Source organism: Amphimedon queenslandica, unplaced genomic scaffold (assembly GCF_000090795.2).
Source record: "Amphimedon queenslandica unplaced genomic scaffold, v1.1 AMPQUscaffold_13455, whole genome shotgun sequence".
NCBI classification, from domain to species: domain Eukaryota; kingdom Metazoa; phylum Porifera; class Demospongiae; order Haplosclerida; family Niphatidae; genus Amphimedon; species Amphimedon queenslandica.
The window spans coordinates 38,762-66,346 of NW_003546309.1; the positions used below are offsets into that span (position 1 = coordinate 38,762).

General features: G+C 37.5%; 3 protein-coding genes across 3 annotated transcripts; all 3 read left to right on the top strand.

Annotated features, from left to right (window-relative positions):
* Window positions 1-966: 966 nt before the first annotated feature.
* Window positions 967-6,350, top strand: LOC100632407 (tyrosine-protein kinase HTK16-like). The gene is made up of 12 exons (XM_003385631.3): window positions 967-1,680; window positions 1,979-2,066; window positions 2,256-2,420; window positions 3,074-3,147; window positions 3,505-3,642; window positions 3,803-3,958; window positions 4,153-4,497; window positions 4,694-4,747; window positions 4,817-5,098; window positions 5,320-5,411; window positions 5,605-5,731; window positions 5,949-6,350. Exons 1-12 carry the CDS (start codon window positions 1,096-1,098, stop codon window positions 6,144-6,146), a joined length of 2,304 nt encoding a protein of 767 aa, XP_003385679.2. The 5' UTR covers window positions 967-1,095; the 3' UTR covers window positions 6,147-6,350.
* A 99-nt stretch (window positions 6,351-6,449) lies between these two features.
* Window positions 6,450-10,453, top strand: LOC105312325 (RNA-binding motif protein, X chromosome-like). The gene is made up of 5 exons (XM_011404880.2): window positions 6,450-6,579; window positions 6,710-6,843; window positions 7,446-7,552; window positions 7,811-8,600; window positions 8,971-10,453. The coding sequence occupies exons 2-5, from the start codon at window positions 6,729-6,731 to the stop codon at window positions 10,173-10,175; spliced, it is 2,217 nt and encodes a 738-aa protein (XP_011403182.1). The 5' UTR covers window positions 6,450-6,579; window positions 6,710-6,728; the 3' UTR covers window positions 10,176-10,453.
* Window positions 10,454-10,564: 111 nt separating this feature from the next.
* Window positions 10,565-27,011, top strand: LOC109581200 (uncharacterized). Its single transcript, XM_019995079.1, has 10 exons — window positions 10,565-10,809; window positions 11,270-11,379; window positions 11,786-12,004; window positions 13,866-13,951; window positions 16,089-16,237; window positions 17,015-17,160; window positions 17,346-17,450; window positions 22,568-22,668; window positions 23,990-24,032; window positions 25,611-27,011. The coding sequence occupies exons 1-10, from the start codon at window positions 10,605-10,607 to the stop codon at window positions 26,784-26,786; spliced, it is 2,340 nt and encodes a 779-aa protein (XP_019850638.1). The 5' UTR covers window positions 10,565-10,604; the 3' UTR covers window positions 26,787-27,011.
* Window positions 27,012-27,585: the final 574 nt, after the last annotated feature.

Consider the following 27,585-nt stretch of genomic DNA (forward strand, 5'->3'; position numbering starts at 1 on the left):
TTCTGATTATCAAAAAAAGAAAAAAAATTGGCGTGTGTGTATGTGTGTATGAGGCTCTGTACGTATATGTTACTATTTAAGTACATGTAAAGGCTCTGTATGTATATTAACTATTAAGTATGAGGCTTCATGTATGTATACACAATTGCATGATAAGCTCTACAGTACCAATGGCACTGACTACCAGTACTCATAGCGTGCACTCTATGAGGAATGGTAGCCAATGGAAGTGTGTCACCAGCACTGTACAAACCTGTTGTAGTCTGAAGCTGTGTGTGCATTATAATGTAAGCTCTGTATGCATACTAATTAAACTATATTAGACACAGTGTATTGTACTTACATGTAATTGCATGCCACTGAAGCCAGCCACGGCTTATAACCTATCTAAAGAACCTACAAGAAATTCTACAAATGCGGTTTCGGGGATTCGAACCCGGACCTTCTTGCCTCAAGGCCCGGGCCCATCCCCTTAACCACTAGGCTACCCGGACCGCCGGGCAACAGCACGTGATTTTTCCACCTACACATACCAATGGTCATTACAATACTGCATTATACACTGTGTAAATGCTATATACTGCCATACTAGTACTAATTGGACTTGCCCAGCTGACTACAGCATCTTTCGTTTAACACCAGAGCTAGCTTCTAATCTACTAATCATGATTCATCTTCTTCTCAAAATCTATCAACTAGTCTAGAGGAGTCTTGGCTACTATTAAAGCCCACCAAAGTTTACTTAAGTTTCCATACTTTCCAGAGCTGATGAAATAGCCTTTAGAGTTGCTTTAGAGGATTCTCTCTCTTATCTTGCTGAAGTTCCTGTTAGCATAGATACCGAATGGTAATTATGGTGTACTAAAACCAAGAGTACATTATACCTAAAGTACTCTAAGTCTCAACTCTAAGTAGAGTCTAAAACCTAAATAAGTTATCAACAAAGTTATTAGATCTGTAGGTGTGGTCAAATCATTGAAATCAATTAATTAACTTATTTGAGGTTATGTCCGCTGGCACATCTTTGACCCGATAGAGTTTAAAGAGTCTTTAAACCTCATCTCTGCTCTGTTCCATATCCCCCTGAAGGTAGAGATGGCCATGAGCAATTCCAGGGACGTGGCTGACGCATGGTTTCACGGTAAAATCACTCGAGAAAATGCCGCACACCTAGTCACCTCTCTCCCGGGCAAACTGGACGGGTATTTCTTGGTTAGGGAGAGCCTCCGAATTCCTGGGAGCTTCGTACTGACAATGTGGGCCGACAACACTGTCCACCACTTTCAGATCATTGGTCACGGTGATGGGTGGTTTTCTGTTGACAATGGGCCACTATTTCAGGGACTGGATGAGCTTATCCATCACTACCAAGTCAAACCTGATGGTCTTCCCAAGAGACTCCTCGACTTTGTCCCGGGTCAACCTCCTCCCCTCTCCGCTAGAAAGAGGGTCCTTACTAACCTCCACAAGGCCGTGGCTGTGAACGATATTAAAATAGTTCGTAAGTATCTCTCGGGCCCTCCATCACTGACCGTGGGGACTGTTGACTCGCCCAATGCGGAGGGACAGACTCCAGTACACGAGGCAGCAAAGAGAGGATACATTGAGATGGTAGCGCTGCTCGTTGAGCATAAACCTGATCTATCTCTGAGGGACTCTAAAGGATCCACAGCACTTCATGTGAGGAGAAAGAGAGAGGGAGGGAGAGAGAGAGAAGATGAATAAGAGGAGAGGGGATAACTTAAGTGCAGGGAAACAAATAAGGAATGACAAGCAAGTGTTGGGGAAGAGACTTAAGTGTTAATTATTGCCACCGCCTGTTGGATCATTCTTTCTACACACTTCACCGATCACCAAAAATGCACAATATTTCCCTCAAAATTACATACATTATACCTTGCCTCAAAGTAATTATTTATAAAAATGCAACAATTTATTATTGTTATTATTATTATTTTATTATTATTTATCATCATAGTTAGCTGCACAGAATGGCTATGCAGACATTATCAAGTTGTTAGTTGAGAATGGTAAAGCTGATGTACAGGAAAGAAACACCACCACAGGTATGTCCCTTCTTCCCCTCGCTACTTTTTATAATGTCTTCTTGGAAATCTGCCCATTTTGTGTGTATTCGTACAAGCGTGACACTATTTTTTAATTGAGTTGATGCAGTATGTACAAATCACTCTTTTCCCTACTCTGTATCGGCGTCATTTAAGTCCTTTTTTTATTATGTCCTTTGTTTCCATTAGGGTGGGTTGCACTGCACGAGGCTGCATTCAGAGGTCATGTTGATTGTTGTAAGATGCTATTGACTCACAACGCTCCTCTAAGACCACGTACCCCTTCGCCTGACGAGGACACACCAAGGGAATTAGCAAATAGATATAAACAAGATAAAGTTATCAGTCTTCTTGGTAAGTAATAAATCTCTCCTCTTTCTCTCTCTCTCTCTTTGTTATCCTTTCTTCCTGCCTACACTTTTACTCTATCTTTCTTGTGTTGTTAATTGACATTGTGACACATGTATAATTATGGTCAAAATTTACTATTTACTGTATAAAGCAAAAATAAATAGTGGAATATTGTATGTATTTTTGTAACAATCTCTATGGGCTTCAATGAGTCCAATGCACATAAGCTGTGTAACTAAGTAATCCTCAGTGAAATTTGATTACAATACTAATGAGTGGACTTTAGATCTTTATGGTATTATTATAGACTGTAATTCAAGATATATTGTAAACTAAAAACATGTAAGTATAGTTATGGACATAGATAGATTGTTAGATACAGTATAGGGTATCCCTAGTATACTGTATGTGTAGTATAAGTTTGCTGTTCTGTTATCATTTAGGATCCGGGTGGTTGTTGTACTCCAATTCCTTTCATTCAATTGATAATGGGAGGTCGAGTGTCCTGCATGTTATTGAAGTCTGTGTGGTCCAATCTTAATGTACATGTACATAGGCACTTTATTGCATTAGGTCCTATTGGTTATTTTTCTTTGTGACCTTCCATATCAATTGTTATATAAAAACATTATAGTGTGTACTTTTCTATCCTTTAGACTGGGTAGCTGCTAATTATCCTAAGCCGCGGACAAACACTTCAGAATGGCTTCACAAAGTCCTGGATAGGAATGTAAGAGTTTTACATGTACTGTGGTCTACTTTCTGGATTATTTGTTGTTGTTATGGTAGCTGCTTCTGTTTCCTATCTTAAGCTTGCTCTGTTTTGATATGCATTTATAGTATCAGGCATAGTTCCAATTGGAACTGAATCCAGATTGTAAGATATACATTCCTTGAATGCATGTACATGTATATTGCATGATAATTGATATCTCTTATTTTTTTACTGTTAATAACTTTGATTGATTGTTTATGCAAGCTAATGCACAAAAACAACCTTTGACAGCTTGTGTTATATTATACTCTACACAACTATGATATTTCATGTACATGTGTCATTAAATGATTTTTTTTTAATTATTTTTAGCATGCTGTGGAGTACCTTCGTCAGAATGGGCAGGTTGATGGGAGTTTCCTAGTCCGTCCCAACTCACGGAAACCTGGATACTACGCACTTACTCTTGTGTACAAGCAGATGCCATTTCATTATGAAATCATTTGTGAAGTAAAATATCTCCTTTTGAACTTTGTGTACTCTGTGTACTTTTAATTATTTCTGAACCTTTTCTGTTTATAACCTTTTATCATTTTATATTCACTTGCGTGTTGTAAGGTTATCTTTGTATTTCGTTTTAATTATCTGTCCTTTCCCTTCCTCTTTTCAGTCTGATAGATGGTACTACATTGATGACGGCCCGTTATTTGATTCCATATCCTTGTGCGTTGATCACTACATGATGTTTGCCGACGGCCTCCCCACAATACTGAGGCATCCGATAGCACCGATTGATAACAGAATATGCCGGACGCTCAGTAAAGCCGTAAGCCGATCAATGTATACATGTACTGTAATTATTTTTATTTTTGGTGCCAGAATAAATAAACTATGATCTTTGTAGCTCTTATAGACGTACATGTATGTGTACATGTATGTTTAAATATCTATGTATGTGAAACATAACTATAACTATAAATATATGTATAAATATGTTTATATTTCTTTCTCTCTTTGTAGCCTCCTCCTGGCCAGCTTCTCTTTTCCCAGTCTCAACCTCTTCATCATACTAGGCCTCCTCTCCCAACCCCTCCCTCTAGACAGTCCTCTCGTCCTCCTGCTCCTCTGCCTCCTATGGGTAATGCCCCCGCACTTAATGGCATCCCCTCCTTCAAGACCGTCTCTGCTAACTCTTCCTCTCCCTCCTCTCTCTCTGGCCCTGCTAGTCGCTCACATCAACCCCATCAGGATCCTTATTCCATGGTCTACATACAGGAGAAGTCTCTTTCGCTTGGGCCCGAGCTGGGGCAGGGAGAGTTTGGATCGGTTTTGAGGGGAACTTATCGTATGCCTGATGGAAAATCTGTAAGAGGGAGAGAAAGAGAAGCATGTATATGTATTATGTACATATATTGTATGTACGTGTACGTATGTATGTATTATGTATATGTGTGTGGGTGTGTTGTTTGGTGGCTGGTTGTGACAAATTGAAGGAGTGAGAGGGGATTTAGAAAGAAAAAACTGAAGTGAGCCATCATAAACTTATTCAATGCATCAATAGGTCGACGTGGCTGTAAAAACATTGAGAGTTGATGCTATGGGACACGGAGAAAAAGTAAAACATTTCAAACATATTTCACTTCAAATCTCACCCTTGCTCTCTCTCTCTCTCTCTCTCATTTAGGAATTTCTTAGAGAGGCCAAGATTATGATGGGCCTCCATCATCCTGGTATAGTCCAGCTGATAGGAGTCACTAAGAACAAACCTTTGATGTTGGTACAGGAGCTCGTCCCGTGTGGTGCGCTGGTCGATTACCTGTACGACGGCAAGTACCCAAAACCTGAAATAATGACACTTAAGCTCTGGGCGGCTGAGATAGCCTCGGGGATGATGTATCTGGAAAAGAAGAGGTTCGTTCACAGAGACTTGGCAGCAAGAAATATACTAGTGGCATCCTCTTATGTTGTAAGTGATGAGGGAATGAGATATGGAAGAGAGAGAGAGAGAGAGAGTGAGAGTGAGAGAGAGAGAGAGAGAGAGTGAGAGAGAGTTAGAATAAGATAATAGTAAAGCTACATGTAAGAGATATCCAGAACAAAGTAGTATAAAGAAAGAGATTAAAGACAATATTTAGGAATATGTACACGTGTATTTACAGTATTTACAATATTCATTTTGTTTATTAGGTAAAAATCAGTGATTTTGGTCTCTCTCGTGCAGTTGGGGCTAACAGTGATTATTACAAAGCATCCCAAGGAGGAAGGTGGCCCGTGAAATGGTAAGCATGATACTGTTGTAATTGTTTGTAGGCTGCCAAGTTTCCTAAATATTTCCTAACAACTGTTATGTTTGTCCTTTGCTTCTCACTTTTCAATGTCTTCCACCTACATGTACATGTACATGTACTTGTACACGTACCTCCACTTCACTCTCTCTCTCTCTCTTCTTTCTCCTATTCTCATTCCATACAGGTATGCACCAGAGTCCATCAATTATGGCACATTCTCACACGCCAGTGACGTGTGGAGTTACGGCGTTACATTGTGGGAGATGTTCTCGTATGGTGAGCCACCCTATGGTGAGATGACAGGAGCTGAGGTCAGCTATGCACTATAATAATATACATATACATGTACATGATTGTGCATTGTAATTCTATACTTTAAATGAATAACTTATTAATAGTACTACTTTATCTATAACCCACTAATTTATTGTGTGATTTGGTAGTACAACTATCTTGGGACAGTATTTTATTATACAGTAATTCTTGTTAGGTAAACTATAATTCTTTCTTTTCCTCTGTTCTCCTTAGGTATTGGATTTTATAGAGAACAGGAACGGTCGATTGGACAGACCTCCCACGTGTCCTCTTCCGATATACCATTTGATGCTTAACTGCTGGTCCCTGGAGACCAACCAGAGACCAACGTTTGCCGAGTTGTACGACTTCTTTAATAAAAGTGACGACATACCTCACAAAGAACTGTACCAGAATCCAGGAAAACTATAACTATTAATGCTAATATTAATAATAATAATAATAATAATAGATCCTGTGTAACTTTATTGTCTTTTAATTTCTGTGTGGGTGTGTGTGTATGTTTGTGTGTGGCACTTAATCAACTCTTGTTGTTCTATTGTGTTTTGTTTATTTTTCTCTCCTTTTATGTTTTATGTTATCAGCTAGGCAGACTATAAACTGCTGTGACTCACACTTTTATCCTCATTTTAATTATTTACTGCAAAATTGTAACTGATTAATATTTAATATTCATTATTGGTTATAATTTATTATTGTTGTGGGTGTGGTGAGAGGCGTGGTTACAATAACTTACATCCGGTTGTCCTCGTGTTGAAGAGTTGGAGGTCCTAAAACTCAAAATTCCTTCAAAGTCCTTGCACAGTTTCCCATTGTTTACTGATATTTTAACTAGCTATATTTGGTAAGGAGTAGAATGAGTATTCTAAAGTAGCTTGCAAATGTAACTTAGTTTGTAATGACTGCCTTTTCTTGGCCGCCATTTTAAAACAGTCCTGACAAGCTCTAGTTAACCAACGGTCTTTGTATTTCAGAGAGAAAGAGAGCCTGGCCATGTCTGGTACTAGAGATAATCGTGGTGACCGGATCATAGTCAAGAATTATCCTACTGATACTACGAGAGGGGATCTACAGATAATGTTTGAGAAATACGGAAGGATTGATGACTGTAAGCCGAAAACAGCACCATATCAGTACTGCATGTAAATGTACATGTAATCCCACAGCACTAGTGATGCTAATAATTATGTACTTTAAACATGATAAAAATTGCATGGATTTTATTGCAACTGTTGCACTTTTTTGGTTCAAAAAATTTGCTCGTAACCTCCTCCTCCTCTTTCTCCTTTGTTTTCACTTTTAAAGTTGGAAGAATTGATGTCTACCTCCAGAATAATCATTTATAACAAATTAGTGTATATTAGAAATTTGTCTTCAAAAATTTTGGACCTACATGTAGTAATTGATAGTTAATTAGCTATGGCTCATACTCTGCATACCTTGATAAGTTTAATGAGGTTAGATTGTGCTTGTGATTCATTCACAAAAAAAATTAAGTAATTAATCATTACAGTAAATAAAATGAGTCATTGCAAACCAGGCAAAGGCTATTATTTTTCCTAAAACTTTCTTCTACATGGCATATCATAAGGAATGAGGAAAAGTACATTGCAAATAAAAAAACATGTATTTAAATTATGTATTATTTTTTTACTCCTGAGAATTAATAATTCATTTATTGTGTGTTGTCGCACACTCATCCACTTACAGTGTACACTCCTAAAGATAGAGACTCTGACAAGCCGAGAAACTTTACCTTCATTAGATATCGGAGACCAGAGAACGCAGAGGAAGCAATCCGTGGGATGAATGGGAGGGTGAGAGAGAGAGGGTGGGACAAGAGAGATGAGGGTAATGTGTACAATATGTATTCCTATTCACTAATGACTCTATCACTGAGGCTTACATACAAATGTAAATACATGGACTGACATTTAGTCGTTTACTTAAAGTACATGGACATACACATACTGTACATATGTATACTGAAGATTGAGTGACTGTGTGTGTGTGGGGGGACATACATGTAGCTAGTCACTTCTCTCTAATGTGACACAATGTTATCATCACTGTAGGAGATTGATGGCCATAAGCTTCAGGTTGAGTTTGCCTACAAAAGTTCCGGGGGTCCTAGAGGTAACTTTGATAGAGGTTCACGTACTCATAGAGACGAAGGGAGGAGCAGGAGAAGGAGCTTGTCTCCTCCAAAGAGATACAGAAGCCGTAGCCCCTCACCTAAGGACCGGTATCGGGGTAGAGAAAGAGAGAGTGATCATCATCATCATTCGAGATACCCTGAGCGTGATGTAGTGTATGTTGCTGAAGTACCGGCATACGGTGGTAACAACCCACCACCACACCAGTTCTCTATGCCCTATCCTCCCGTCCCTCCTCCTGGTGGACCCCCTATTTCAGTACCTGTTAGAATGTTTGAAGGACCCACTCCTGTTCCCGGCCTCCCACCGCCCCCTAGTCATTTTCCTCCTCCCCCAGGGGGGCCACTGCCACCTCCCCCTCAGTCTGTACCTAGACGAAAGGCATTACTAGACACACCTCATAACAGAGGCCCTCCTCCTCCCCCTGGGGGCAGGCATTTTGAAAGTTCTCGTGGAGGTCCTCCAGGACCCCCACCTAATCAATTTGGTCACCCTCCTCCTCATAATGAAGGTGGGTCTTATGGGCGTGGCCCTCCTCATATGGAACCTCCTCCTCATTATAGTGGAGGTGGTCCCCCTCAGTCACGTGATCCATATTCTTCTGGTCCTCCTCCTCATCATCAGGGAGGAGGAGGAGGAGGAGGAGGAGGTAGGGATCACTCTTATAGGGATCCTCCTCTTCCTGGCGGTACAGGACCACCTCAATCAAGTAAGTTATGTTATAGATCTCCTCGTGTTGTATCTCTCTCCATTCGTCTTTTAAATGGTATTCAATTAGCATTTTTAGTTTAGCAGTTATCATGCTTTGCTGGCATACATTAAAAGTTCTACTCTGTACATTGTCTAATTCTTGCATGCACTATAATTATAAATGACACTCAAAATGTTGGTCACACTCACCAGAGATCAGTCAACTTGAGGGCAATAATAAATAGAGACTAAGTCCTGTTAGTATTATGTTGTTCCTTGCACTCTTTGTATTATTATAATATTAATTTAGTTTTACTGTGTTATTAGATTCTGATCTTTAAAAGCATAGTTACATGTATGAGTCCATTGTTTTAATTTGTTTATTTTAGGAGGGCCCTCGCATCAATATGACCAGTACAGGGACCAGCCTCCAAGAGGTTACTATGACAACCAGTATGCTTCTAATGCTCCTCCCCGCCCTCCCTCAGGGGGTGGGGGTTATCCCAATAATGAGAGCTATAGGTCTCAGGCCCCCTCAGGTACTGGGAATGGACAATACAGACAAGAATACGAGAACAGGGGTTCTCAGAACAACTACTACCAGACCCCTTCACATAATGAGAGCCCAGACTATAGAGATGGTTACAGGAACGCTGGCCCTCCGATGTCAAGGGGACCTTATAATAGCCCCCCACGGTCTAATATGCCCCCTCCTCAGACCGGGCCCAATAATAATACCAGGGACTATAACTACAATAGCAACACTAGGCCTAGGTATGATTATGATAATACCAGACCATCTCCAAGGGGCCCTCCCCCTAGTAATAATTATCGTGAAGAGACCAACAGAGACTATTACTCTACAAACCATCCTCCGTCAAACTTTGGTCCTCCTCATCCACCCCCTCAAAGATCACCCCCTCCTCCTTTCTCTAGCCGAGGAGGAGGAGGAGGAGGAGGTAGTTTTCCCATTAGACATTCCTCTCCGCCCCCACACAGCAGACCAACTCATGGCAAACCAGTACCCGAGACAAGGAATGAGTATTACGTGACGCCAGAACGTGACTCAAGGGGACACGAGTCTCGTTTTGAAGGAGGGGGAGGGAGTAGGAGGTATGGTAACACTCCCAGCAGTGGAGGGTATAATGAAACTGGATATGATCGTTCAAGCAGCAGTACTGGATACAACAGCAGCAGCGGTGGTGGTGGTGGTGGAGGTATGTTGTCTTATTCTCAGCAGCAGCAACCTCAGGAGCTCAAGACTGGATATACAGTGACTGTTAGAGGCAGTGGGACTGATACTGGACGAGGCAATAGTAGCAGTGTTGGAGGTAGAGGAGGAAACAGCTCGTTTTCTAGTCCTTCAAAATATTCTTACTCAATGTCCTCATTCTCAACCGGGTATGGGTCTAATACTAACAGTGGCGGACCTGTGTCACCTGATGCTGCTGGAGGAGGAGGAGGGAGTGCTGGACAGCAGAGATCAATTCTTGGACCTTCTCCTGGTGGCTCATCCAGTGGTTCTAGAGCTGGTACTAACACCGGATATAATCCATCAGGGCAGAGTTATACTAAGCCTGGTCCACCTTTTTAGGTGCTCAATCAGTTAGCTTTAGTCTCTACCTCCCTCCTTCCTAACATTTTCATGACGTTCTCTTATGTAAATACTATTTTTGTTTTGTAAAGTAGTTCACAGACTAGCAACATTGCATGTGCTCCATTTAATCGAAACTTTCTACATTTTTTTTCATAGGATTTCATTTGCACTTTATCGTTTGCATTATTTTTTGTGAATTTAATGTTGTCATTATATTTGCACATGCATCTATTATGTGCTATTTTGATTTACTTATCAATAATAATCAATATTAATGTGGATCATGAAATAAAAATTATGCAAAAAAATTGTAATATAATTTGTCAAGTTTCCATGTGGGTGTGACCTCAGAATTGAGCTAGGGCGGGAAATTCGCACACTTTAGAGCCTCTCGTTTCATCTCCTCTGCTCCATTACCGATCAAAGATGGAGGGAGAGGCGACAGAGCCAAGAGGCCAGGGGCTAGAGCTTGCTCATTCTTCTGAAGGAGAGGATCCAATTGAAGAGTTTGTAAACGTTCCTTCATCTTTTCCGGAATTTGCCCACATCTTCCTCTTTTTGAAAAGGTTCTCGGCCTTCCTCTCCCTCCCCGAGGTCTCTCTCCCTCAGCTAGAGAGATTTTTTCAATATGGTCTGTTATTCTAAATAATGCCCACCACTGTATATTATTAATTATTGTGTATCTAGGGGGCGTGGCTCCAACTTTGTATTTTTTTGGTTGATCTGGGAAATAGTACCTTAAAAAAATTAATCGGTTTTGTGTTTTATAGAGGCACATAATAGCAAATAATAATAATATACATACATGTACATGTAGCTTTGGTATTACTTAATTTATATAAATAATATAAAACAATTACATACATGCATGCTTTATAATGTATGTGGGTGTTAAGCTAGATAAAGCCATCAATTAAACTATTGTTATTTCTTGGGGTAGGCATACATGTGAACTATTTTTGACTATTTTTGTGTTGTGCTATGTGCACATTTTAGTAAATAAATAATGAAATTAAAGGCAGCACATCTGGCCATGATTATCATCAATTCTTAATTTCTCTTTACTTGTGTCTTTCTCCCCTCAATTGCAGGTAGTCTCGAAGATTCTGATGACTCCATTACTGAATTGCACTATCAGTTGTATAATAATATCGGTAGGAAACCGATCGATAAAGAAAACTGGATCTTTTTTGCTTCTAAAGTACATCATGCATACACTTATTATTAATTTATTTTATTTTAATTTCTTAAATTTATTAGAAATTTATTAGAATATTAACAGGGGGCAAATTTTATTAAATAGAATTCACCCCCTGTTAATATTCTTTAAAATAATTGAGTTTCACCACCTGTCATAAATTGAATTTTAGTGCTAATTGTATTGTCCACTGTTCTTCAAACAGTGCACTAATATCCAATTTATTTACGTGTATTCATCTTTTATGTATTCACATTACTATAAAGAATTTATAATATTTAATTTTTTTATAGAAACCTGATTATAATGTTATTGATAATGGAATTTTTTAAATTAATTATTGATGTGTGAACTAAGTTTATATAAAAACTTTTATATAACGTCTCTTTCTTTCTCTATCATTCCAAAGCTTGCTTATACCAATAGCTACATTGAAGGGACTTTCGACTATGAAGACTTTGATGTTACTCAGAAGATGCAGCTGCTTAAGTTTCTCTGCGACGCTCAATTCACTCGCAATAATTCCTTCAAGAACCAAATGAACAAACTATTAGAAGAGGGCAACTCCTGGAGTAGAGAAGGACCCGTTGGATTGGATAGAAAGGGACTGAGATACTGGCTTTTACAAGTAATCAGAAGGAGGCGATGGGACAGAGAGAGAGTGTGTGTGCGTGTGATTTATGGAATAGAAAATCAATTAGTTAGAGGGACATGTTTATTACTAAATTGCTTTTGATTTTTTTGATACAAATTGATGTCCCTATGCTATTTATAAAGTTTGAGCTGATTCTGACTCAAATTTTTTTAGTTATGGCTGTTAATAAAAATGAGCTAATTTCTGAAAAAATCCCTGTACTATACCCATGGTTTTTTCCAAAAAATGGCTCCGAAATCACTCCCAATTTTTATTACATTTTCTGATACATATTGATGTCCTTATGCTGCGTAGAAAGTTTGAGCTGATTCCGACAGATAATTTTTGAGTTGTGGCCATTTTATAAAATGGGCCAATTTTCAAAAATTTCCCTGTACTATATAGCCCATGGTTTTTTCCAAAAAAAAGGCCCCAAAATCACCCTCAAATTTTATTACATTTTCTGATACATATTGATGTCCTTATGCTATGTAGAAAGTTTGAGCTGATTCCGACAGATATTTTTTGAGTTATGGCTATTTTTTAAAATGAGCCAATTTCTGAAAAAATCCCTGTACTATAATAGCCCATGGTTTTTTCCAAAAAATGGCTCCAAAACCACTCCTAATTTTTATTACATTTTTTTGATACATATTTATGCTGCGTAGAAAGTTTGAGCTGATTCCGACAAATATTTTTCGAGTTATGGCCATTTTAAAAATGAGCCAATTTCTGAAAAAATCCCTGTACTATAGCCCATGGTTTTTCTAAAAAATGGCTCCGAAATCACCCCCAATTTTTATTACATTTTCTCATACATATTGATATCCTTAAAAAATTATAGTCAAAATCAGCTCAAACTTTATAAATAGTATAAGTTATGAGATAAAATACGTTGATTTTAAAAATTGTCATTATAATATACTTGTACATGTACATGCATTAATTGCTACATGTAGCTTGTATGGGCATAATAATCTATAGTGAGAATCACAAGATAACAATAATAACATTAGGGGAGGTACTGTACATTCATTTCATGTTTTCACTGCACGACCATTGATACTTTTCACAGTAAATGGGCTTGTATATACATGTATGTATAAAGATATTCATTTCGTATCCCTGCAGGTATTTTTATTATATATTATTATGCATAAACCTAGAGATCAATATGCATATCATATTATCTAATGTTTTAAATCATTATCTGCACTACGTGTGTCGAGCAGTAGTTGTTTTGTCTCTGTTGTCTTAGTAAGAAGTATCGAGTGTTTGTATCACACCCTCTCTTTCTCACCATCCTTTCTACCTACAAACCCACTACTAATAATGTGTGTGATCTAATCTGTGCTGAAAGTATATACCAGCTGTCAGTGCATTTTTAGTCCATGTCATCAATGCTTATACATGTACGCATGTGACATGAACATGCATGTACATGTACATGTTTGTGTACATGTACATGCTTTGATATTAATACTGTGTGGATCAAGTGTGTCCATGCCTGTCTTGTATAGCTGAGATGGATAATGTGTGAATGAGGTGCTCCATTAATGGAGAAGAATGAAGGAAAGAAAGAAGAGAGATGAGGGAAAGAAATGGAGAGGAATAGGAGAAAGAATTAAGAGAAACAATACGAGGATAGAGAGCTAGGGGGACTGAGGATCATTAAATTTCTGATGCATACATACACGTACATACACTGTCTATGTCTTTATGTTATGTAAAATGCTAGAGCTGAGAGATGAGAGATGGGATAGAGCTCACCTGCGTGATATATTGGTTTTTGGGATGCATATTGTACTTTCATTATATATAGTACTCTCCCTGTCAGTCTTTTGTTATATTTTAGGATTCCCTTTACAACATTAGACTATACTCAGAAGACAAGTACTTGGAGTATCCTTTTGATCATCCGAAATGGAATTTGATTTGCAAGTAATCTCCCACCCACACAGTCATACACTACAAACCACACACTGTGTATTATCTCGCATTGCATTAATGGAACATGTTTGTACCCTCAACTATTTGGCACTCCTCCAATCAACTCTATTCTTCTATGACGCTACGCTGTACTAACGATTGGTCATTTGAGATCCATAAATGTCTATAATCATGTCTTTATTAATTTAATTTTTCAATTATCAACATTTGGTCATTGGGCTTCTGGTGAATAACTCCAATCCATTGCTATATATGAGCTTGTGATATGGTGCAATGTTGTGGCACCTGCAGGTAGGGAAATACACACGTGTATAATACAATGCATGTTGGTCTATTGCATGTACTAGGAATCAGCTATTTATAAAGGATACATACATGCTCCTCTCAATGGGAGAGAATCTGATTAACTGAGTATGTGTACATTTTGTTTACACGAAGCAGCTTTAGCGTTTCCGCTGTATGCGTGTACCAATAGCACAATTGATTGTTCTAGTGATTAAAGGATGGAGATCGAGTCCATATACATGTACATCTGTATAGTGGGTATATGTTAATTATTATTAATGCCAGTTTGAATTTGCCATCCATTGTATATTATTCTCCATTCTTTGTTTTATTTTGTCTTCTCTTCGTTTTCTCTCTCTCTCTCTAACTTACTAGTATAACAATTTAATAGTCTTATACATGTACATGTGCTTGGAGCGTGTGACATGTTTTAATGGTATTGGGTTACTTCATTGTAAAACAAATGGGCTCGTGTGGTTCCTCTGTTTGTTGACCTTTTCCCTCTGTAATAACTATCCTTTGAAGTAATCTTTTCCAGGGACAGGGGACTATATATACTGTACATGTACATGTATATTTGTGTACATGTACATGTACATACACGTATGTGTATAATAGTATATAAATGCATTTTTGTGCACTATATTTATTACAATAATTGTGTATATACGATATTAATATTAGTATATTGTTACCAACTATACTGTGGATAGCTTATTTTATTCACATGGTAATAATAATTATATATTATTCATGATACATGTACACTATATATACCTCTTTATAATTTTGTTTGTGAATCGGGACATTTGTATTACATGCATGTATGTACATGTACATTGTGTCCATTGGTCCTGCTAATTGTATGATGATAAGTAAATGAGACAGTTTTATTATGATGGCTTTACTCATGGCATTCCTATGTCTGTATGATATCATCTCTTTTCCTAGAAATTTTCACACTGTCTGAGAATATGGCTGTAGTGCTTACAACTAGTCCATGTGTACACACAGACAATGTACTCTCTCACTCTGAAAAATATTAAATAATATGCTAGACAATTTACATGATGGATGATTATGTTATAGCAACAACTCATTATTGTTAGTGTAATGCTGTGCATTTGTAGTTGGTGTGGTGTTTAAGCATGGCTTGGCTTAAAGGAGGAAGTGATGTCAATCCGCCCACTCCCCGTGTGAACCTCTTAATTTGCTCTTTTATACAAATGTATACCTTTGTCTGAGACTCTTCCTGCTTTGACGCATACAGTGTGACTATAGATCTGCGTGTGCATCCCTACACATGTATTCCACATACAAGTACAAATACATATATGTACATGTACAATGTACATATTTAATACACTTTATTGTGTGTTTGTTTGTGTGTGACTTGCATTGGAATCTCTGCAAATCAAAGGGTAGCCAATCGTCTGTGTATGTTGGTCCTATCACGAAATGTCATTGTGTGACAGTGTCATATTTATTCCCATACATGAGCGACTCTTGTCGTTTCCTCTATATATGCAGGTACAGTATTTGAGGTATGTGAAGTGAGTTTTAATTGTCTCACCGGCCGGTGATATCGGACCTTGAGTACAAACAAAGCTTTTGTTAGTGTAACACTGTTTGATTAAATACATGTATGTAGGCAGTTGGTTCTATTGTGATATGACCTTAATTGAAGTGCCACACCTTGATAATGTCAGGCACTTGAACTTTGTACTCTCTATTAGTCTTTATTTAGTCATTGTGCTTTCTCAGGCTTACAAGTACATGTATCTCTTTTCATATTTTGATATTTTAAAGTATGATCATTCATATAGCGTTTATTATTTTTTAGATCTGAAGCGGAATTGAAGTCTTACATCGAGGAGCTGGAGTCATCTCATGTACCTGTGCCTGCACCCTCTGATAAAGAGAAGACATTAGAGACTGAGGGAGAGAAAGAGGATGAGAAAGAGAGCGACGATCCATCCAGCAGTCCACCTGGTTAGGGATTTTATATTGAACGAATTACTTGTACTTGGTACACGTACATGTACATGCAGCTAATATTATGCTAGTGTTGCTACAACTAAAGCATGTGCATTTTCATTTAAGCCGACCATTGACACATTAACAAACACGTGATAAGCAGGTATGTACATCCACATGTACTGTTTATGACAGCTACAGTAGGACACTCAGGAATATAGTATGTTGTGGTTTAATTGGTATACTGCACGTATCCCATTGGGTTATATAATCTAGAGGCCATGCAGCTAGTAAATTGCGTGACGTACTACGTTTAAAATAACTCATTGACATAGTTTGATGCATCAATTAGCATTGATGTAGTTGTAGCTACAAATACATGTATTAGCTCATTATTGTCTTAGACATAAACTATTATATCATGAGGTTGCACTCCTTTTCCTTGTCTGTGACAACCAAATCCAGACAGTTACTCATATCTGTGTGTTCCCACATGCTTCACATTATATAATATTCCTGTGTCACGCACCCGCAGTGTTTGTACTCTCCATTGAGAATTTTATAAGTAAAATTTTTGGTATTTTTACTTTTTAATATGAATGAAGTAATTTTTGTACATAAAAGTAATTTTTACATGCATAAATGTTCATGTACATGTAGTTTATGTAGAGTGATCCTTTGTATTATCATAAGCTTTAGTGCAGAGAAAGAAAGAGAGAGAGAGAGAGAGGGGGGGACTAGGATAGAGACAGGATAAGTTAAGGTCACTTTTCTCTTCTCTTTCTTTTCTAGATAAGTCCCAGAAGGTTGGTGGTAGCGGTAAGAGGAGGAGGAGGAGGAGTAGGAGGAGGAGCTCAAGGCAAGACGCAAAGAAAGTGAAGAAGGAAGAAGTGAAAGGCGGTTGTGTCGTATGCAAAAAAGACACGTTCTATTCCAAGGTTTGAGTGCAGGAGCCTATATCATAGCTTCATGCGAAAAAATTCTGTAGTACATTCTATTCATGCCGGCCACACTTAAATGAATTTTAATTCCTTGATTATTATAATTATGTGTCTATCAAAATATTATATTCCCATACATCTACGCATGTACATGTATCTTTGTATCTTTTTATTCATTGTAGATGTTGTTGTGCGATAAATGTGATTCTGAGTGTCACACTTACTGTCAGTATCCTATAGTCTGGAACATACCTGATGGGGAATGGTTCTGTCCTAACTGTAGAGAAGTAAGTACATGTACATTTAATTTCAAAGACTTAAGGATGTAATGAATTTGCATATGAAATAACCGCTCAGCAAAATCTGTACAATGTACATAAAAGTACACAGAGTCCAGTTTTCTCCATTTACAGTCTCTCATCCTGTGAGCTTGTGCCCAGTTCCCCTGTATTAGAGTGATGTCCATCACCTGTTCCTTGGGTAATTGTGTTTAGAAAGAACGTCATAAGGGCTCTTTCTCTGTAATGTGTTATGATGTTAAAATGTTTGCGTTAATTTTGTCTGCATGTGTACGTACGTGTGGGTCATACATGCTAATTTACTATTATGTGATTATAACGTGTGTGTGTGTGTGTGTGTGTGTGTGTCAATGATGATTAACCTTGCTTTAATTTCCAGGCTAATTTAATATGTCCTATCCCTGGAAATCCTTGCACGCATTGCATTGCCAATATGTGAGCTCCTGCATGGTTTTTAGTCCAATAGGAGAGAGCCCATACAAGAGCCGTATAAACATAATGAGATAATGAATGAATAGGTGCTATGACATAACTGGATTAAGCAGTGCTTAGTTCCTATTGTGTGTTAGTCTTGTATCAAGTGAAATGTCTCTCTCTCTCAGACTAGGATGTACTCTTGTATGTCTGTGATGTTCATATAAAGGATATGAACCAGTCATGAACGATCATGTAATCATTACTTAGCTATGGATATAATATGTACATGTACGTGATGCGTATAGTAGCCTTGATTGTAATGATATAACTTCTGGATTCCAAGCTGTCTCCCTCACACACGCTCATCAAGGCTAATTAATGCACAGTATACCTGTCTCTGTCTGTTCCAGGAACATTTTGATTAAAGCCCGATATTAGCATATACTTGTGTATGGATGCGCGTGTATTAAAAGAGTGGGTGAAAGAGAGGGGAGAGGAAGTTTAAGAAGCTATACAGCTGCTTTCGAGGTTATGGTCTTAGCTACTACTAAAGCATCATCAATTGCATCTCTCATATATATATATATATATATATATATATATATATATATATATATATATATATAGCCTTTGTAAATTGATGCCTTGCTCTATTAGCCGCATAGACCACGCGCTTATGGGTATAGTATATGTACCTCATAGCCATCATAAATTTTATGAGACTTTTGCAATGTTGTGCAGAAAATTTGAGTCAGTTTCGATCGCAAATTCTTGAGCTATTAGCATTTGTTGTGTTAATGAAAGTCAGACATCTTTTTAAAGACATTTTGTGTGTAGTCTGTGATGATTCTGTAGCACGTGTGCTCCTCTCATTGTTTCTCATTGTGTATACAAATACATATAAAAACAGACAGACACTAGTGCTTCCTGTCTCTCAGACAATAACTGTCTGTGGATGTAATAACAATTAATTACTCTGTTAAGCATACATAATTTGCATTGTAGTTGTATACCGTATAGTGCTTTATTTTGGTGGCTCTTTATTTTGGCAATTTTGCTGTAAAATCGTAATTAGCGGTTTTTTATTTGGCGATTTTTGTGTACACGCGTGCATTACTGAGCATGCACATTGATGATTGGCAGTTTTAATATTGGCAATTCTGCTTGCAAACCGCCAATCGCCAAAATAAAACTCCGTCAAATTAAAGCGTTATATGATATTCAGATTAATAATAATAATAATTTTTGTTTTCTCTCTTTTTTCATTTTATTTATAATCTGGGCCTACCCATGCATATCCAGTCAGATTTATGTATTGTATTTTATGTATAATAACTCTGCCAATGGTCAAGTGATATTAAAGCAGCTCTTTATGTGACTATAGAGATTGCAGAGATGACCCTATTAATGCATTAATGTTAATCATTGAGTCATTAATGGATAAGCTTATGGAAAAAGTGGAAGTTAGAAGTCACTGTAACTGAAATCAGACTCATTACGTATTGTATGTGCTTCCAGTTCTGTTGTTTTATTTCCTTGTGTGCATATACATGTGCCTTATTATTTACATTATTATTGTTAATGAGGATGTGAAGTTGAAGGTAATCTGTGTCTATACATTCCATCGTAGTGTAACTGAGTTGTATTGGTGACCGTCCCTCTGTGTTCCCATTATCATGTTTTGTTATAAACTGTAATTGGGGGATTTTTAAAAAATTTGATACTCAGTACGATACGTATTTATTTATATTGCATATGACAATTAGTGTAATCCTATCCTATATACAAAGTACCTACATGTATGATCAAAATTATACAAATAATTACGTATGTCTCTTCTATGTGTATTAACTTTTAAAATTTGAATTTATAAATTCAGCGTGTTTTTTTTTATTTCATGAACATTCAAATCCCCTCACTTCCTCTCTTTCTCCTGATTTATACATGTACTAGTCAATGTATGTTGTAGAATCAGACAGAGTTGTAGATAGTTTTTATAGCACGCTCTAATTACGTCCTGTTAGGTGAACTTGTGTGGGTACTGTGGGTTTAAGGGCCACCAATGAGACACAGAGAAAAAGTGATGAACAATTGACTATAAAGATAATGCTTCATTGTAATGTGTTAGAGACTATACGGTACAGTTTAAAATGAGAATGTGAGTATGCATTATAGTACATTCCGATTCCGAGAAAGTATAATAGTATATCATTAATGCAGGGCATGAAAGGGATACTGTTTCTATGTGTATTTTTGTATTCACACGCCCTAACCTTTTTAAATTTATATAAAGCATGTGTACAATGTGTGTGTGTGTGTGTGTGTGTGTCAGAAAATTTAATTAAAATGGAGAATTCTTTACTTGCCATTTTTGATGAAATTTGGCCTGAGACTGTGTACTATATAGTACAGGGACTTTGACCTGATTTTTGAGTAACTTTAAAATTTATATAAAAATCTAATTTTGATCGTAATGAGCTCAAACTTAAAACACAACATAAGGACATTTATGCATATCAGAAAAATTATAAAAATGAAGAATTCTCTCCTAGTCATTTTTGGCGAAATTTGGCCAAGATCCCTGTACTATTTTGTTTGGGGGTGAATCCTACTTAGTAACGCTACTGCATTACTAATAGTACAGGGACTTTGACCCGATTTTTGATCAACTTTAAAAATTTATAGAAAATCCAATTTCGATCGGGATTAGCTCAAACTTGCTACACAACATAAGGACATGTATACTTATCAAAAAACGTATATAAAATTGGAGAATTCTCTCCTTTTGATGTATGTCAAATCAAATAACAAGTTTGATGATAATAATGTGATTAGCTGATTAGTCATGCGTATTTGAATGTGTACAGTACAGTGTATGTGTCAGTGTATCCTGTTTATTAATGAACCATTAATCTGAATTAAAATACCTTTGCCCATACATGGAATGTGTTGCTAAGAGATTGTTCCAAAGGCTGTGAGTATCTGAACCTGAAGTATGCATTCATACACAGGCTCATAGTGTAGGGTTTATGTGTGAATATTTCATTTCCCTTGATATTATAACATCATATCTGCCTGTCTCCCCTACTCTGCCTCTTTCCACCTTTTCCATATTCCTCCTACTCCTTTTTCTCTTCCTCTTTTAGTCCACCTCCCCCTGCATTTTCTGTGTCGCTGTCTGTCTCCCCCTCTCTCCCCCTCTCTCTCCCTCTCCCTCCCTCTCCCCCCTCTCTCCCACCTCTCTCCCCCTCTCTCTTTATCTTCCCTCTTTCTCTCCTCTCTCCCTTTTACATAACATCTTATAATCACCCTTACACCCTGCCAAAGTTTGTAGAGTAATTGGTTTTTGCCTTTAAGTATAATTTCAATCCTTATGTACATGTGCATGTGTGAAAACACAATAAATTTCTCCAAAGTGAACAAACTATATTGTCCTAATTACAAGGCAATAATTGGAAAGACCTCACATTATGATGATTGCATAAGAGCATTACTCAACAATCATGTGTGCTTGTGTGTACAATCCTCAGGATATGGAGATGAATGAGAGAGGAAGAGTTTATTAACAAATTGTTGTACTGTTAACTGCATAACAAGTCTGCCTGCCTTCTGCTGATCTCCACCTGCAATAGCAGCCACACTGGCTGTTATATCATTGGGTCTTGTGATACAGTGTCAGTATGTAGCATCAAGGGTTTGGTTCTGTTTATTAAAGCCCATATATGGTAGCGTGGGCCTCATATCTTATTATTCAGTTTAGCTATTTGTTCGAGTACAAGTCAGCTCTACTGAACTCTGCTAACACTACAAGTTTAGTAACACGACCTTTCAGATCAGCTTTAACCGCTTATTGACCTTTCGCTGGTCACCTTCTAATCTGATATAGTGTAGCATTCTGCTCTACTGTGAGATATGTAGCATCATATGTACGGTATATTTTAGACTTCTTAATGTGAGAAGTTTATACATCTAAGAAGTAATTCCATTTGCATAATGTAATTACTTAATGTAATGGACTGTTGCATTGTGTGTGTGTGTGCGTGCGTAAATTCATTTTTAAGCTGCCATTGTGGTTTACGTTGGTTAGGAAGTAAGTGGTTTCTAAATGGAAGATGTCACTGCTCTCATTTGTTTGGTCCTATTATTATTATTATTTATTCACATCTTGCATGCTTGCATTATACTGAAATCAATGACCTTATGGTGGTCCTGCTCCAGCTGCTATCATAGTGCTTTTGACATTTTAAGGAATCAGTTCCACTGCATGGTGAATATGCCTCATGAAACTTTGTGGCTACCTTGATCTCATGGTAGTTTCATTGCTTCAAGTTGAAGTAGAACAGTGATCAAGTTGAGGCAGAGAAGATCAAAGTGACCTCAAAGTTTCAAACATCACATTTGTCCGCTGGAATGCTCCTGTTTTAATTGTAATATTTATAGTGGTTCATGATATTTCCTAGAGTGCTTTTATGAATGTTTTTACATGAAAATTATTTCATGTTCACATGTGATCTATCCACTGCCCTGCTTCCTTTTCCACCCCCTCACTTTTATTCTCACTAACTCTCTCTCTCTCTCTCTCTCTCTCTCTCTCTCTCTCTCTCTCTCTCTCTCTCTCTCTCTCTCTCTCTCTCTCTCTCTCTCTCCCTCTCTCTCTCTCTCTCTCTCTCACTCTCTCTCTCTCTCAGCTTCAATTGATTGAGGACCTCAAAAAGTTTCACTTTGAGCTAATAGAGGGTATGTATCTGTGCGAGAAGAGGATGGAGGAAGAGCAGAAAAAAATAAAAAGGTACTTCTTATCCAATTGATGTCTGGCATATTAGACAATCATCATCCTACAGTGCAGATTGATAATAATAATTATTGTACTGTATTAATGATTAGCAGCTTGTATGTAATAATGAGAGCTTTGATAATGAATGTTTTATTTAGTATGTTAAAATATGATTGTGTGTGTGTAGCAGTGTGTGTAGCAGTGTGTGTGTTATGGTGATACTGCCTGCCACAAGATAGTAATGTTGTTCTCACTGTGTGCCACAGTAATACTAATGTAATTATAGCTTAGTTGGATCAGCTCTACTGTATACACACACACACATTATACATCATCATGATGTTGTTAATGATCATGATTCAAAAAAATTTTTAATCACAATTGATGCTAAATGTTTAATTTTTGTGAGAAAATGTGACAAAAATAGAGAGAATTCTCTCCTAGCCAGCCAGCATTCTTAGTAAAGTATATCGTGCATGTTATCTTTTGAGCAACTTTAAAAATTTGTAACAAATCCAAACTTGATCAGAATGAGCTCAAACTTTCTATGCAACATAAGAACATGTATATGTATCAGAAAAAATTATAAAAATGAAGAATTCTCTTCTAGCCATTTTTGATGAAATTTGGCCTGAGACCTGTACTATAGTACAGGGATTTTGGCCAGATTTTTGAGCAACTTTAAAAATTCATAACAAATCCAAACTTGATCGGAATGAGCTTAAACTTTCTACGCAACATAAAAACATGTATATGTATTAGAAAAAAAATATAAAAATGAAGAATCGTCACCTAGCCATTTTTGACGAAATTTGGCCTGAGACCCTGTACTATAGTACAGGGATTTTGGCCAGATTTTTGAGGAACTTTAAAAATTCATAAAAAATCCAAACTTGATCGGAATGAGCTCAAACTTTTTACGCAACATAAGAACATGTATATGTATCAGAAAAAAATATAAAAATGAAGAATTCTCTCCTAGCCATTTTTGACAAAATACCCTGTACTATAGCCCATGGTTCTTAAGGCACTTATATATACATGTAGTTCATGCAGATCCTACACTATAACACGTGTTACTGCCCAAAGCATGTGTACTGTGTCTGCATGATATCTGTTTGTTAAATTCCTGAAAGACACTCCATCCACATCCTCCCATATGACTACCATTCACATTACATAACAAGTACATATATATACATGTACATGTACTGTATATAGTACGCATTCACACACACACATGCCTTTATTTGTACATGTGCACCATCAAGATTGCTTCCTTCAGTTTAACATGATCACTCAATGATCACTTTCAATTGCTAATTTTTCTCCATAGGCTACAAAGAGGTGGTGTTTTAGTACAGAATATCATATCAAAAGTAAGCAAATCAACATCACATCTGTACCCATACATTGTGTATTGTTAGTACATTGTGTATATTGCCCTATTTTTCTTATGCTCTTTTGAATTTTTACAACTCTAATTTGGCCCTTCCATGCCTAAACATTAAGTGTCATTTTTTAATTTAGTCCTTTAGAGTACACTGTGGTTTGGCTCTTTTTCTGATTAGTGTGAAAAAATGAAATAGTAATGGACTAATAGTATATGCCATATAATACTGGACAACAGTGCATGGGGTCTCCTCTGAGAGAGTTTGTTTAGCTATTACTTGTGGCTTAGGATGAATTTACATTTCATGGTTTGTGGTCGTTTCCTCTTTCTTCCTAGTTCTGTAGCTCTTTAAATGTGCATTTTGTGTCTAAAATAAGTTCCAAGTTTTAATTGTGCATATGCAGTGGATGCTAGCTGACAGAATGCTTGTATTATTAAGAGGATTGAGCAATACTGTATGATGCAAGCATGCTTTTACAGTTATTTTATGTGTGAAATTGATGTACAAGTGTGTGTGTGTGTGTGTGTGTGTGTGTGTGTGTGTGTGTGTGTGTGTGTGTGTGTGTGTGTGTGTGTGTGTGTGTGTGTGTGTGTGTGTTTGTGTAGTAGCTAGACTATATGTACATGTACATTCCTTTCCTGACTGAAATTTTCTACCTATCAGCCATGAGTTAAAGGTATTCATTCCATTAGAGGAATGCTACACTTTGCTGTACATCCTGTACATGTCATCATACTCTGTCATATAGTGAGTGTATCTACCTATACTGTACATATGGCTGTGTGTCATCACCATTCACTGTGAATTGCTTAATATGTTCTCTACTGTATGTACATGTATATATATATACATGGTATGCCTGTTATGCAGTAATTATGTGTTTGTTTAGTTATATTTTCAGTTTCTTGAGTGCCCTAATGTTTTATGGGCATTGTACTTCCAAGAATAGCATATAATGATACAACATATCTAGATACCTGAAAGTGTCCCCTTCCCTTCAACTCTCTCGCTCTGTTATGCATAAGAGGTAGGAGGGACTCCTACTTGTACAATGTGATCCCTTTTAATTTTCCAACACTTTCAATAGACACCTGCTAATGTATCAAAATGTCACCTCTACATTAAATAAACTATATACGCCTACAGTACATCCCTGCACTTGTGGCTGGTCTCCCTGTTAGAAATAAACAATTGATACTTTGTATGAGATTAGTGGGGGAGTACGTGTACTGATGTGCATGTAGTTTTTTGGTGATAGAGCATGTGTTATCGGTTATAACCCACTCAGCAGTGGCACATTGGCTATAAATCATGTACATTAGTTACATTTACTGGCCAGCATGAGAACTATAGCTAGTGAAGCATTTATTCCATACCAGATTGCCTTCCTTCCTCTGTATACAAATTCTTTGTGAGAGTAAACATGATCCTACACAACTAATGAAGCTTGGATCTGTAGTATGTTCAAAGAGGAACTGTCGCTATGCAACGTGTAGTGATGAGAGAAGAAAGAGAGGACTGGGGAGAGTGGTATAACCTTTATTGTTATGTGTATATATATAGGAATGTGTCGCTGAAGATATTGATGCTCCACGTAGATCAGGTCGATCCAAAAAACAAATAAACTATGCCCAATTGAATGAGCTTGATATACACACTCTGGCACCTAGTCGCTCCTCGTTGCGTTCAATGCACAGTAGAGCCTCGAGATACCTCAATCACGTTACACCTTCATCCTATTATACTACCAGGAGGACGAGGTTGCTGCTAGAGAAGAAGCTGGACTCGGTTAGGAGCTCGACAAACGCTTCTTCTAATTCTCCTCCGCTTGTCAATGAGGGAGAGAAAGAAGAGGAGGAGCCTTCTTGTCAATTGGAGGTATCGACTGTCATGGAGCAACAGTCTATACAGCAGAAAGGGATTGGATCGCCTGTCTCTCCTATGCTCTGCAGTTTCCCTTTGGAAGTACTTGGTTACTCTTCTCCATCGTGTAAAGACATCACTACTAATACTACTACTACTACTGAGGGTCATGTTAATACTGTCATTGAGGTATCTCTTTCATCTGCTAGTGCTCCCATAGACTCCACTCCCTCTCTTTCTACTCCAATGAATCAGTCATCATCACACATTGTGTCTACCATCGCTGACACTACTAATCCTTGTGCTCCTACACGCGCAGACTCACCATCAGCTGTAGGCCATTCACATCCATCCAGACAGTCCACTAATACTTTAAGTACTCCAGCAGCTCATTCCAGTCTAACACAGTCTCATTCTCCTCCAGTCCAAGCAGTCACTCATCCTCCTAGCTCAATCCCAACACACACTTCATCAATCCATGCTCCTATTCTACCAGTGGCTTTGCATTCAGCCACTACTCTATCAAGCACTAATTCTATTGGGCCAAGTATCCCTCACTCTTCTCTACATGATACACCTAATACATACAAGCACTGCATTCCTCCTAATACATTAGCCTACCAGGAACAAGCCAATCCAATGAGCTACTCTTCTACAACTAATTCATTGATATGTTCTACTCTTAGCTTCAGTCCTTCCATCAGAACAGAGGGATCCTGTATTACTGGAACTTTCACTTCCAGCCTCCAGTCTCCCAGCCTCCAGTCTGCCCTAGCTAAGGATTCTTCTCCCATTGTAGCACCTACTACCAGTCAGTCTCCTAAGGATGCCTCTGCTGTACAGGAAGCTCTACAAGATGAAGATGATATTAGATAATTGAATAAAGTCTGGAGTGTTCTTATCCTCTGACGCATAGATCTCCACCAAAGGAAGCAATTCTACTATTATTTATTATCATTACTATGATGAAGATGTTGATTTATTATTATTATTATCATTATGATTAATATAGATTATTATTTTTGTTAATATTATTATTATTATTATTTATGTTGTGTTTTTAAGTTTTCTTGGAAGGAGTTTGATTGTCAATATAGATAAGACATCTGCTGTGTGTAAGCTTACTTTGTGCGCAACCGATCGCATAGCCAATTATTATAGCAATAATAATTATTATACTAATAATTATATGATACTATTGACAATAAGCTTCAGTTACTGTTGCCTTTTATTATTGGCATTTTTATTCATTGTCTGAGGATTTTGGTCCCATTCTGTGGCTATTATAGTCCAGTGTTTATGTCACACGGTATTATCATCTCACTCTATGTAAAGTGGGTGAGACGTGTACGTATCTACTCCTAATGCTGAGAATTGGACACAAAGGCCTTGTTTATTCATTGCATCTCCAATACAATAGGATTTAGGGTGGTTCTATTGGTGCTTGGTTACTGCTCCTGTCCATCCACTATGTATCTCATTCCTTTCCTTTTTGAACTGTTTACAAATTTCAAGTTTAGCTTGTCATTCCCCTCCTCTCCTACTAGTGTGCTATGTGGCTCCTTGTCAGTACATGATGTCCTCCATTTGCTTTGAATGCACGACTTGTTTGGTCATTGGAGAAGTGTTGTACTCACATTGTCACTCGTACATTTTGTTGCAATAACAAGAACCT